Here is a 14,042-nt window from a genome sequence, read left to right on the forward strand (position 1 = left end):
AGGATCTGTGGTTTTTCTATGTCTTGGCACAGAAAGCCTGAAATCTTACTGTATGCCTACAAAAGCAGTATACTCATAAACCAGCAGCATCAAATTTTTACAGGAATCCAGGGATCCATAAAGGAGAGGGGCAAGGGAGAGAGCTGATTCTTCCCACACATACGTCCTGAGATTCCAAGTTTGTTTACCCATAATTGCTATGCAAGCGTAAATTAGAACAACAAATGCACCCATCCTGGCAGTGGTGACACCAACTCTGTAAATAATTATAATCTTATAGCAACGAGTTCTGAATGACTCCCCTAACAACTTCCTCTGCTTAATTTGCTCCCCACTGAGTGACTTCATAGGAAAAGGAACTCTTTCAGATTTGTTTCACTCCAAAAGTTTGGACAATGTGTAGACTCACACCTGGAGGGCAGAAGCTGTAGGAGACCATTTGGCCCACAGATAAACAAGTGAGTCGAAAAGGCCTTGGGACTGGAAGACAGGGAACTGGCAAGGATATTCGTCTTGGCACCTGTTTATAGAAGTGAAAACTTGGGAACCACCTAACAAGAGGTCTGATGAGTAAACTATGCCACGGTCTTACAAGGGAATGCTACATAGCCCGGAAAACTCATCACAGATATCGCATGTCATAATAGCATGTTGTCATGGCTCAGAAGACAGGCTTTAGAATCAGATTAACTTGGGGTTGAATCCCAGCTCCACTCCTTACTCGCCGGTGTGATCTCAAGCAGGTAGTATAACCTCTCTGGGCCTCATTTTCCTCTTCTGTAAAACGAGGAAAACTGTGCTACTTACTTCATAGAATTTTTATGAAGATGAAATGAAATTATAGCTCTAAAGAGCTTATAACCTGTCTGGCACATATTGGTAGTAAAGGGTCAACAAATGATATTATTATCAGACCTTGTATATTTTGGAGGCATCTGTGATGGTACAGGAAAAAATTTCATGACACAATAATTAGCTAAAAATATATAACTACAGATATTTTTAGATCCTAATTTGGTCATATTAAATATATATAAATAGCCAGCTAGCTTGATCTAGGCCAAGAGAAAAGGTCAAAGGGGAGTACATCGAAATTTTAATAATTTTAATTTTTCCATATCTTTGTAGATTTTCCATGTTTTCTACAAGGAGCATATGCATTACACTTACAGTCAGTAAATAGGTATTTTACAAAAAAGAGGCAGAGGTCCAAGGGTCTTCATACTGGGCAGGTCATCAGGATTCCAGTTGAGTGAAGACTCACCTAAACCTTCAACCCAACTCCTAGCTTAAAATCACCAGCTTTTGCTCTTGGACTAGTTTATAGAATGTCACCCTCCACAGAGCAGGTTGTCCTCGCTCACCTGTGCTTCTCTCAGCCCTCTGACCAGGGGAGGAAATGACCTGGCCAGCTTCCTGCAACAAGCTCATGGTGACACCAGGGTCTTCTGACTCCCATGTCAGCTCACCTTCCACTGCACCAGGAAACTTGAGTTTTCTGGTTACGCTAGTTCCCAAATCTGAGCCTATATTTGGGAAGAATCCATTCCCCCTTTATCCCTCTTAAATATTTAATAGTCACACTTGGCTCCTACCATGAGTTTGTCTGATTTTCTTACCTAATAGACAATGAGCTCCTTAAAAAACCATGTCTCACTCAACTGGTGTTCCTACCACCATGAAACCTGGCACAGGGAAGGTGTGCAATAAACGTGCCCCATTCCCCTCCTTTTCTCCTCTCCTTCCCATATTCCTCCTCCCTACTCCCAATGACTGCCACGTCTCTGCCGTCTCTGACTTTTTAAAAATTTTATTATTATTATACTTTAAGTTTTAGGGTACATGTGCACAACGTGCAGGTTTGTTACATATGTATGCATGTGCCATGTTGGTGTGCTGCACCCATTAACTCGTCATTTAGCATTAGGTATATCTCCTAACGCTGTCCCTCCCCTCTCCCCCCATCCCACAACAGTCCCCAGTGTGTGATGTTCCCCTTCCTGTGTCCATGCGTTCTCATTGTTCAATTCCCACCTATGAGTGAGAACATGCGGTGTTTGGTTTTTTGTCCTTGCGACAGTTTGCTGAGAATGATGGTTTCCAGTTTCATCCGTGTCCCTACAAAGGACATGAACTCATCATTTTTTATGGCTGCATAGTATTCCATGGTGTATATGTGCCACATTTTCTTAATCCAGTCTATTGTTATTGGACATTTGGGTTGGTTCCAAGTCTTTGCTATTGTGAAGAGTGCCGCTTGCAGACACCCGCTTTCTGCTCCGCTCAGAATCAGTGACATCTCCTCCCACCCCTATCCCTCTGTCCATCCACTCCTGGAGCACAGCCCTGCCAGACCCGGCTGGGCCCAGCCCCGCACCCAGGGCCTCCATCAGAACGCTATTCCCACTGCAGCACCCCCTGGTAGCCAACACCGCGACGCCTGCTTGACGTCAGAAAGTGGAATCCCCACCTTCACCTGACACCATGCAGCAACTAAGGCTCCAACGATGCCCCATCCTTGCCTGAAATACACCTGGACATATCCTTCTATTGGTTCCTGATGTGCTAACAAAAGTCCTCCTGATAACACAGCCACAAGGAGAATACAAGGGAGTGTTCCAAATGCCACAATATCACTTGTGATGCTTGTCACCCAAACAGGAAGCCAGATACTTCCTTAAGCCATCCTCAATTTGCACACATCCTGTGAACCCAAGTCTGGGATAAGCAACGATGGCTGTAAATCTTCAATAACTCATATCCTCCCTAACCCATCAACAACCGAGACTCTCCATGGAGCACACTACAGAAGAGCCTGCACTTTTTAGCAAAGCCAGAACAAGAGGGAGAAGGTTAGTCCTACCCTTCAGACACTGGGACATAATGCCTTTCTGATGTCTCAGGACCCTTGGAATGGGAAGAATTAAGACTAAAAATGTTCTAGTCTCAGCAATGGTCACTTATGGTTCTAGTCCCTTTTTGGATGCTATGCATATGTCTTCCAGAAATGGAATAATATTTCGAATCATTTTACTAGACCCTGTCCACATCCTGAGACCAGAACATTTTTAGTCTTAATGCAAGTTATTCAACCAAGACCCATCATAAAATTCTTCAGCAAGAACATGTTTCAAATCAGATATCAAAATCACTATAAAAATTACCCCAGCTCTAAAAATATGCAGTGCTTTTTCATTAGGATGAGATGAAAGGACTCTAACAGTAGGTATAAGGAAGTGGCTAAGAGGCCTCTGGCTGCAGGTCCAGGCACTGAGGAGACTGTAAGCATCCCAGCAATTCACATTGCAGAGAATAGGGTAGGAAAGGAAGGGGATGTTGTGCTTACCAGAGGGAGGAGCCTTCCGTTCCAGTGACTTCCAGAAAGTCGTAACCATCCTCCAGCTGGAAGTCAATAAAGACCAGGGCGATGGTGTCTCCCAGCTCAGCCAGGATGGTCCATGTGCAGTCGGCATTGTTATGGTACTCCGAGGGGAAGTGGGGGCTGGAGATGATGCCACTCTGGCCCCGCAGGGTCCCACCACAGGCATCATCAGCTGTGGGCACAGAAACAAGAGGCTTACATGAGTAGTCTGGTTTTCAAGCCCTAGCGCTCACCATGGGCTATACCTGCAATACATCCTTCTGTCTCCCAAGAGTACAATTCATAGTTTTTGGACATATGTAAAGCAGCAAATGACTTTGTTTGGATGAGTCCATCTGAGAAGCCTTAACAAAGGAAGTGTCATTAGAGCTGAGTTTTGATGAATGAGTAGGAGTTCACTAGATAGAGAAGAAGGGGAAGGACATTTCAGGGAAGAAGGAACCAAATGGTCATAAGCAGAGAAATAGGAATGTGCAAGGCATGTCTAAGATAAACAGCTCTAGATGGCTCATCACAGGTCAAAAAAGAGGAATAATATAAGATAGTAATGGCGTGTAGGAAAAGTCACATGGCAGAGAACACTGAGCCAAAAAGATCTGGAGACAGGGAGTGCATTGGAAAGGAAATGGATTTTAGGGTAAGGAAGGTCTACATTTGAATTTAGACTCCACAGTTTCCCAGCCACCTGCATAACTTTGGGAAATTTATTTTTTTCAGCCTCAGTTTGCTTCTCTGTTGTGATAACTGAATTAGATAGTTAATGTGACAGTAACTAGCATTAGCCAGTGACTGACATGGTAGATGCTAATGCTAGGTTCTCCTTTTTCCTTCTACTTCATCTTAAGGATCAAAGGCAGCGAAGACATGTGATTACACTTGCATTTTAGAAAGAACACTGGCTATGGTATAAAGGAGGTCTGAGTCAGGGAAGCGCATGGGATGCTCTTGGTATCACCAAAGTCACCACAGTCCAGGGGAGGCTGGATGAGATCGAGCTAAGGTCATGTGGAGGGTGAGAGAGGACTTATTTGAGAGATATTTAGGAAACAGAATCTCCAGGACTCAGCAACTAGGAGGTATAAAATCCAGGTTGCTAGTATAAGCATCTGGATGGATGAAAGGTGCTATTTCCTGAGGCAGAAAACCCAGGAAGGGAGCTCCTTGCGGTATGGAAGGCAACCAGGAGTTCAGTTTTGGACACTCAGAAGTGGGTATGTCTGTGGGACCTCCAATGGTGAGATCAGATTAACAGATACATAGGAGGCATCTGGGCTAGAGATAAAAGTGATCTTGTTTAGCAGCTCTGAACTATTCTTATTAATGTTCTTTACAGGGTCAAGAGCATCATGGCCAACTCATAGCATTTCTCAGTGCTAAATTCTAAGTTTGTATGAGTGCAGAAATGTAAGAAATACACCTACTCTCCCAGAGTAGGTGCTTATGAAGGTTTCCCTCCTACACCCATTAACTGAGCACCTACTGTGTGGGCCAAATACTGGATAGGGCCAGCACTACAATGTGAAAAGCTTGATTTCCTCTCTGCCTTCAAGTGCTTCTGAGAAAGGAGGTGGGCAGGCAAGCCAGCAATGGCAACACAGAATGGTTATGGGGATGCTCAAGGTGCAGTGATAGCACATAGGAAGGGCTTTATGGAAGAGACAGAATTTGTATTAATATATTCATTCACTTATTCATTCATTCATTCAACAAATGCTAACTGAGCACCTACTATGTGTCAGCCACTGTTCTAGGTGCTGGGGATTCAGCTGTGAATAAAACAAAAATTCCTATCCTCCCAGAGCTTACATTCTCATCAGAAGGATAAAGACAACTCCAAGATAAATAATTAACTCTATGATAAATGAGCTGGTAAGTGCAGAGGAAAATGGGCTGTCTGGTGTTGGGAGTGGGGGTGTGGACATTTCAGAAAGGGTGGTCAAGGAAGACCCCACTGAGAAGTTGACATTTGAGCCAAGAGTTGAAGGAATGAGAGAGGAAGTCATGTGGTTATCTGGGGGCAGAGCATTCACGGCAGATAGAACAGCAAATGCAAAGGCCACAGGGTGCAGAGGTCTGGCACCATCGAAGAGCATCAAGAGACACAAGGGCTGGGCGCAGTGGCTCATGCCTCTAATCCCAGCACTTTGGGAGGCCAAGGCGGGCGGATCAACTGAGGTCAGGAGTTCGAGACCAGCTTGGCCAACATGATGAAACCCTGTCTCTACTAAAAATACAAAAAAAAAAAAAATTAGCTGGGCGTGGTGGCGCACATCTATAGTCCCAGCTACCTGGGAGGCTGAGGCAGAAGAATCGCTTGAACCTAGGAGGCGGAGTTTGCAGTGAGCCGAGATTGTGCTATTGCACTCCAGCCTGGGCAATAAGAGCAAAAATCAGTCTAAAAAAAAAAAAGAGACCCAAGGGGCTGGAATGCAGTAAGAAGGAAGAGGCAGGGGATGAGGTTAGCAGAGGCAGGGCTACCAAGGGCCTGAGAGGCCACTCTAAGGATGTGGACTTTTACTCAGAATGAGTTGAGAAGCCAGTGGAGGGTTCTGGGCTGAGGATGATACGATGTCATTTGTGTATTAACAGGATCACTTGGGATGCCATGTAGACAGCAGACCAAAGACGGCAAGGGAAGAAGGTGGGGGCCTCTTGAAGCTACCCCAATAATCCAGTGAGAGGCGATGGTGGCTTAGACCAGGTGGTAACAGTGAGACATAGTCAGAGTCTGGCTTCGTTTCCAACACTGAGCTGGCAGCATACATCAGCTGAGGGCAACTGCCTGGTAGGCCTCAGGGGAGAGGGTGTTTTAGGCAGAAAAACAGCAAGGATGGTTCAAGTTGAGGAGTGTGGCATGTTTAGGGACTTATTAGGCAGCACCGTCTGAACTGAAAGGGACATGCAGAGATGACAGAGCTGGGCTGGGCAGGAAGGCAAGAGCTGGACTGTGCAAGTCCTTGAATGCCGAGTAGAGGAGCTGAGGTTCTATTCTCCTCCCCTCTTCCTCCTTTGCTACCCTCAACACAGCTGCCCAGGTCCCAGAAAGCAGGAAGGGAGGGAAGGTAGGCAAGATTGGCCTTGCTTGGCTTTAAATCCAGTTCAGTGGTGCTGTTGATTTGTTTTATCAAGTTGCATAATATTTCTGCCTTGAGTATCTCTCTGGTAGGGGGCTATGATGTCTGACACCTGAGGCAGAGTTTGTCTCCTTCTGATGTAAATAAATTCTCCATGAACATTACCAGGGACATAAGCCACAGGAGCCAGTCAACAAATGGGAGATTTGTCAATGTTGTTCCGTGCAAGCATTGGGCCCGCTGGTCCCCAACAGTCCTGTCACTGGCCCTCACTACACCAGGTGGAACTGTCTTCGCCTTGGGCACAATGGCTGAGTCTTGACCATACTGGGGAAAGGGATCATGGTGAAGGAAGGGACATTTAGCCCGAACCTTCAAAAAAGTGTAGGAGTGTGCTGGAAGGGGAAGAAATAGAGGAGTTCCAGGCAGAGCAAACAGGCCCTCAGAGGCAGGAAGGCCTGGAAGGGCATGCTGCTTGGGGGAAGGCCTTGACGGCGCTGCCGAGGTGTTTGGACTTTTCTCTGCAGGTGCAGGGGGGTCACGGTAGGTGTGGAGAAGAGGGTTTTCAGCAGGAAGTACAAGTCCAGACCTATTTTAGAAAGATGATTTGGTCTCGTAGTAATGGATGAATGATATGGTTTGGTGGCCGAGGAAGGTGGCCAGTGGGGAGATCAGAGACAGAGAACGGAGAAGAGGTGTTCCCATCATCAAAGCTTCAACTAGGCAGGGAGGAAAGAGAAGCAGCAGGAAGGGATTTAGGAGGCAGACTGTGGAGGAATGAGAGGGTGAAGTCTCCAACAGAAAACGGATGGTGAAGGAGAGAGCAGAGACAGGGATGCTAGAGGAGACGCAGCTCTGCAGGAAGTGATGGCGCTTTCTCCCTGCTCTTCCCCACTCCCATGCTGAGTGTGAGATCCTGGGGAATAAACAGATGGGGACACCTATGGGCCTGGGACCCCAGAGACTGTGAGGCAGGGAATCAGCAGGACGAAGAGGGAAGCTCACACCACAGGAGTGGAGAAGTCTGGGGACTGAACAGGCATGTACGGAGCAGGCAGAAGCAGAGATACCTGAAAGAAGGGAAGGTGGGAAGGGAGGGACACTCAGGTGGAAAGTAAGCAGGGACCAAAGAGAAACATTAGAGGGGGAGGGAGTGGCTCAGGAGCAGGCACAGCCACTCTGTGTGGCCAAGTCTCCAATCAGGCCCTTGGTCCACACAGTCTCATTTAATCTGGCCTGCACATCCAGGTGGACAACAAAGAATTCCAGAAGAAAAGCAGGTCTTGGGGGAAAGACAATGACTCCAGAGCCTTCTGCCTACTTCCAGTCTTAGAAACCCAACTAGATATTCCACATTGCTCTCAAACCCAACCCAACCAAAATCACTCATCCTTTCCTCCCAGAAGCCTAGCCTTCTTCCAGACTTTCCCATCTTGGAGGGTCAGCACTATTCACCCACTTCCTCATGGCAGAGGCTCAGGGGACATCCTCAACTCTTCCCACACCCCCACATCTAGCCAGGGACTCACCTGGCAGTCCATCTAGGTGGCTGTCAATCCTGTCCCCTGCCATCACTGACATTGCTCTACCCCAAGCCATGTCACACTCCAAGTTGACCACAGCCATGAAGCCCCTTCCTGGTCTCCAAGCCTCCTTCCTCCTCCAGCCCATCCATTCTTTTGGTTTTTCAATTTTTAAAATTTTATTTTTAATTGACAATAATTGTATGTCCTTATGGAATACACTGTGATGTTTTGATATATGTATGTATTGTGGAATGACTAAATCAAGCTAATTAGCGTATCAATCACCTCACATACTTTTTTTTGCATTGAGAACTTTATCTTGGAGCACTCCTTTAAAAAATTTATTGTTATAAAATATTTGTACATTTTTATGGGGTACGTGTGTTATTTTTTGACATGCATAGTAGGTGATACAGTTTGAATGTCCCTCCCAAATCTCATGTTGAAATGTAATCTCCAATACTGGAGGTGGGGCCTGGTGGGAGGTGTGTGGGTCATGGGGATGGATGCGTCATGGCTCGGTGCTGTCCTTGTGATAGTGAGTGAGTCATCTCGAGAGCTGATTGTTTAAAATTGTGTGGCACCTCTCCCTCACTCCCTCTCTTGCTCTTGCTCTGGTCATGTGAAGTGCCTGCTCCCACTTCACCTTCCGCCATGAGTAAAAGCTCCCTGAGGCCTCCCCAGAAGCCGAGCAGATGCCAATGCCATGCCTCCTGTACAGCCTGCGGAACCATGAGCCAATTAAACCCCTTTTCTTGATCAATTACCTCGTCTCAGGCATTTCTCTACAGCAATACAAGAAAAGCCTAACACGGTAGGTGTAATGATCCATTCAGGGTATTTAAGGCATCCATCACCTCAAGAGTTTATCACTTTTATGTGTTGAGAACATTTCAAGTTCTCTTTTCTAGCTATTTTGAAATATACAACACATTATTGTTTTAACTATAGTCACCCTAGTCTGCTATTGAACATTAGAATTTATTCTTCCTTCTACCTAACTCAGGGGTCCCCAACCCCTGGGCCATGGACCGGGACCTGTTAGAACCTGGGCTGCACAGCAGGAGGTGAGTGTTGAGCAAGTCATCTAATGCCTGATGATCTGAGGTGGAACAGTTTCATCCTGAAACCATCCCCCACCTCCTGTCCGTGGAAACATTGTCTTCCATGAAATTGGTTCCTGGTGCCAAAAAGGTTGGGGACCACTGACCTAACTGTGTATTTGTACCTGTTAACCAACCTCTCTTCATGCCCTACATCCTCCAATCCTGGACACACACAGCCTTCCCAGCCTCTGGTAACTATCAATCATCCTACTCTCAACCTCTGTGCGTTCCACTTTTTTAACTCCTCGTATGAGTGTTAGGTGATATTTATCTTTCTCTGCCTGGCTTATGTTACTTAGCATAATGACCTCCAGTTCCACCCATGTTCCTGCACATGACAGGATTTCACTCTTCTAAAAAAAAAAAAAAAAAAAATAGAGATGGAGTTGTGCTGGACATTGCCCAGGCTGGACTTGAACTCCTGGGCTCAAGAGATCCCTCGCCTCAGCTTCCTGAGTAACTGGGACTATGGGCGCATGCCACTGCACCTAGCTAATTTCATTTTTTAATATCTGAGTAGTATTCCACCATGTATGTGTATATCATATACACATATATAATATACATATATATACCACATTTTCTTTATACATTTATCTAATGACGTGCACTTGTGTTGATTCCATATCTTTGCTGTTATGAACTGTGTTTCAGTAAACATGGGGTGCAGGTATCCCTTCGCTATATTGATTTCCTTTCCTTTGGATAAATACTCAGTAGTGGAATTGCTTGATCATATGGTAGTTCTATTTTTAGTCTTGAGAAATCTCCATACTGTTTTCTATAATGGCTGTACTAATTTACATTCCCACCCACAAAGTATAAGAGCTCCCTTTTCTCCATATCTTTGCCAACATCTGTTGTTTTTTGCTTTTTTAATAATAGCCATTCTAACTAGGGTAAAATGATATCTCATTGTGATTTTGACTTGCACCTCCCTGATGATTAGAGATGTTGAACATTTTTTCATATACCTGTTTGCCATTTTAATGTCTTCTTTTGAAAAATTTCTATTCATGTCCTTAGCTCACTTTTTAATGGGATTGTTATTATTTTATTTTTTTTGCTGTTGTTTGAGTTACTTGTACATTCTGGACGTTAGTCCTCTCTCAGATGAATAGTTTGCAACTATTTCCTCATCTTTAACAGGTTGTCTTTTCACTTTGTTGATGGTTTCTTTTTCTGTGTGGAAGCTTTTTAGTTTAATATAGTCCCATTTGTCTATTTGTGTTTTTGCTGCCTGTGCTTTTGAGGTCTTAGCCATAAAATCTTTGCCTAGACCAGTATCCTGGAATAACTCCCCTAAGTTTTCTTCCAGTAGTTTTATAGTTTCGGGTCTTAAGTTTAGGTCTCTAATTCATTTTAAGTTGATTTTTGTATATGGTGAGAGATGGGTGTTTAGTTTCATTTTTCTGCATATAGTTATCCAGTTTTCCCAGCACTATTGAAGCAAGTGTCCTTCCCCTAATGCATGTTCTTGGTGCCTTTGCTGAAAATCAGTTGGCTGTAAGTATATGAATTTATTTCTGGACTGTCTATTCTGTTCCATTGGTCTGTGTCTGTTTTTATACCAATACCATCCTATTTTGGTTATTATAGCCTTGTAATATATTTTGAAGCCAGGTAGAATGATGCTTCCAGCTTTGTTCTTTTTGCTCAAGACTGCTTTGGCTATTCAGGCTTTTTTGTTGTTCTGTATGAATTTTAGGACTGTTTTTTCTATTTCTGTGAAAAATGACACTGGTATTTTGATACAGATTACATTGAATCTGTAGATTGCTTTGCAGCCTCTGTCCATTCTTCAGAGGCCAGAGTAATACTGGAAACCATGGGCCTGATTACACCACTCTCTCTGTTGGAACTGTCAATAACACCCATTGTCACTCGGGATAAAGTGGAATACCCGATGACTCACAAGGACCTTACAGGGCCTTGCCTCATGCCAGTCTCTCTCTCCCTACTATCTGCAGCCACCCTGGCCTCCTCCCAGCTCTTCCAATTCACTAAGCATTGCCTTGCTCCAGGGCCTTTGAAAGTGTTATTTTCTCTTTCTGGAAACTTCTTCCCTAGCTCGTTGGGCCTGACTGCCCCCTGCCCTCAGCCTTTAGGTCCCGATCCAAGCGCTGCTTCCTCAAGGATCTTTACAGAAATAGAATAACCCCTCCCCCATCATATACCTTCTGAGCACCACATATTTTGCCATAATTAATAATTTCCCATATTTAATTGATCAATTATGTCATTACTTAGTTAACATGTAGATAGTAAACTCCATGAGAACAGGGGCTATGTCTGTTCTGTCCCTAGCACCTAGCAGATTTCCTGGCATATAGCAGGCACTTGACTAATATCTGCTGAACAAATAAACGTAACAGAAAACTGAAGCTCAGAGAGGTTAAGTAATGTTCCCAAGGTCACACAGGGAGTGGCTGAGTCAAGATTTCAGTTGAGTCTCTCTGGTACCAGGATGGTAGTCTCCTCCACATCCCTGCTTGATAGTGGTTTGGTAAGCCACCCTGAGATTTTCAAACTTCCCAACTGTAGACAATGATTTCTGGACTGTGCTAGAACTGAGGACTTGAGAACTTGAGATCCTCTGGCCAGAGCTACCAGTCTCCTCTGAAGGTGGCACCTTTACCATTTTAGCCATCCCTGCCTCTTGGGCTCATCTGACACCCTGGCCCTTGCATCATCCTGTTTTGATTGAAGATCCTGCAAAAGCTGTTTGGAGGTTTTCTCACACTTTAGACAATGCATCATATTTCATGGTTACAACTCCAGAGTCATAAAACATAACCTTCAGCTGACACCATAGTCCTAAAATATTCATTTACACTTTCTCCTTCTCTGGCAATGGGCATTTTGCACCACCATTAAGTCACGCATATTCTCAGGTGCAGGTGTGTTATGCTGATAGTTGCCTTTCCAAGTTTATGACTTTATTTATGATCGACTTTAAGTTCTACGGAAATCTCTTCAATTAATCATAATTTTAGAGAACTATCCCTCAATCCTCTTTGATTTCTGTCAACTCTACAATGACTGACAAATTTCAGGCAGGAAATGGAGAAAACAGGACATTACCCTCTCTACTTCAGGTCAGCTCTAGGGTACCATCTTGCATGCCCAAGATTTGGGGTCCTTGGAATTGGCTTCTGTTCATATCATCTTCCCCAGGACCCCTCAGCCTCTGTGGAAATGAAGATGCCAACAGGCCCCAAAGGAGAAGCCAGCATCTTGCAATTCCAGTGCGAGACTGACAGCACCAGGGCAGGAGTGCCCCAAAGCTGCGGCCCACCCTCTTTTCTTGTGGTGAATGGTTCCATGTGCCTAAACACGCTGGGGCCCCCAGAACTTGCTCAACTTCTTCAGTCCCCTCTTCCTGGGGGCTTTGGACTCTGCCCATTTATCTTTGGCTTTATCAATGACACCCCTTAAAATGAAGAAATGACCAATTCTGAGAACATCACTATTGCTCCCAGACTCCTATAGTTACAGCCACCTAAGGTATCCTTCTGAGGGGAAGAATGTAGACAGGACATGGTATTTGATTACATGACACTTCTTAGTGAGCTTTCATTATGGGCCAGGCATTGTGCAAAATGCTTCACCTGCATTTTCTCCTTTAATCCTCAAACCCTCGAGAGCATAGGTATTATCATGCACATTTTACAGAGGAAACAGAGGCTCCGTGAATTTTTAAGACTTCCTTGTGGCCACATAGCTACTAAATGTTGGAGCTAGGGTTTGAACCTAAGACCTTGTGACCCCAGGCCCACACCATTACCCACCTACTTCTCTGCCTCCTGGGCCTCAGTCACTGTAATCCTGTTCCTGACATGGGGTTCTCCTGGAAGCACCAGACCCTGGAGATGGGGTTTTCCAGGCATGAGACGCTTCCTCCTGCTCCCTTCTCTTCTGCCTGGGGGCCTTTGTGCTGCCTCAAAAGTGCTGGCTCAGCTACCAGTGCTTAAGTGGAGGTGGGTGAACCTTGGGTCTGGCTTTCTTCATAGGATGGAAAAGTAGTTTCCAGCCCCCACCCTGAAGCAGCATCTGTCCAACAGAACGACCTCAGGCCCTTTCCCAGAGGTGTCTCTCCTAAGGAGTGCATGGAAGGTCAAGGGGAAACCGCAAGAGACCGCCAGTCCCTGACTGGTGGAGCCATGCAGGGGATGCATGCACCTGCAGGCCAAGCTCTCAGGCCCTGAACCATCAGGCTGGAGAAGCTCTGGAAATCACAGCATCATTGTGAGTCTCCTGCTGTGGGCCAGAGGCCACCATCCTTGCCTGCAGTGGAGGGTGGTGGTGAAGATCATGGCTGTTAGGCTGGTGGACTTGGGCTGAATCCCGGCTCCACCACTCTCAAGCTGTGTAATCACAGGTAAAGCACTGCACCTCTCTGGGCCTCAGTTCCCTCACCTGTAATAGGAGATAACAATACCTTAACCTCCTTGGGATTTGTGAGGATTAAAACAGGTAATGCAGGACCTGGCACTTAGTTAGGGCTCAATATGGTGGCCAGTGAGGCTGTGGCAGTGAGAATGACAATGATAGATACCCCTCACTGAGTCATAACTATGAACAAGGCCCTCTGCTATGTGCTTAGCATTTATCAACGTGAACCTCACTGCCAACTTATGAGTTAAGTATCATTATTATTCCCATTTACAAATGAGAAAACTGGGGCATACAGAGGTTCAGTAATTGGTCCAAAGCCACAAAGCCAGTGGGAGTAAGTGGCAAGGCCAGGATTTGAATCCAGGTGACTGGCCTCCAGAGCCCATATTGTGAAATGTTCTGGTATAGTAACAGTAATTGCAAAGGTGATGGAAGGCTAGTTATCCCAGTAGCAGTAGAGTACCCTATCGTAAAGAGTGGCCTTGGGTAGCTGTGGTCCCTGCTGAGGCCCCAGTGCTCAGAATCACTCAGGGTGCACACTGCACCCGGCACAGTG

General features: G+C 45.4%; 1 protein-coding gene across 11 annotated transcripts in view; it reads right to left on the reverse strand.

Moving 5' to 3' along the window:
- The window catches only part of CSMD2 (CUB and Sushi multiple domains 2), a 675,146-nt gene that overhangs the window by 430,820 nt on the left and 230,284 nt on the right, over positions 1 to 14,042 (reverse strand). For all 11 annotated transcript variants that reach the window (XM_030823365.1, XM_030823367.1, XM_030823372.1 and 8 more), the window contains exon 5: positions 3,347 to 3,554. In XM_030823365.1, coding sequence (XP_030679225.1) covers positions 3,347 to 3,554 — 208 coding nt within the window. The remainder of the gene's footprint in view (positions 1 to 3,346; positions 3,555 to 14,042) is intronic.

Source organism: Nomascus leucogenys, chromosome 12, assembly GCF_006542625.1.
Source record: "Nomascus leucogenys isolate Asia chromosome 12, Asia_NLE_v1, whole genome shotgun sequence".
Classification (NCBI taxonomy): Eukaryota; Metazoa; Chordata; class Mammalia; order Primates; family Hylobatidae; genus Nomascus; species Nomascus leucogenys.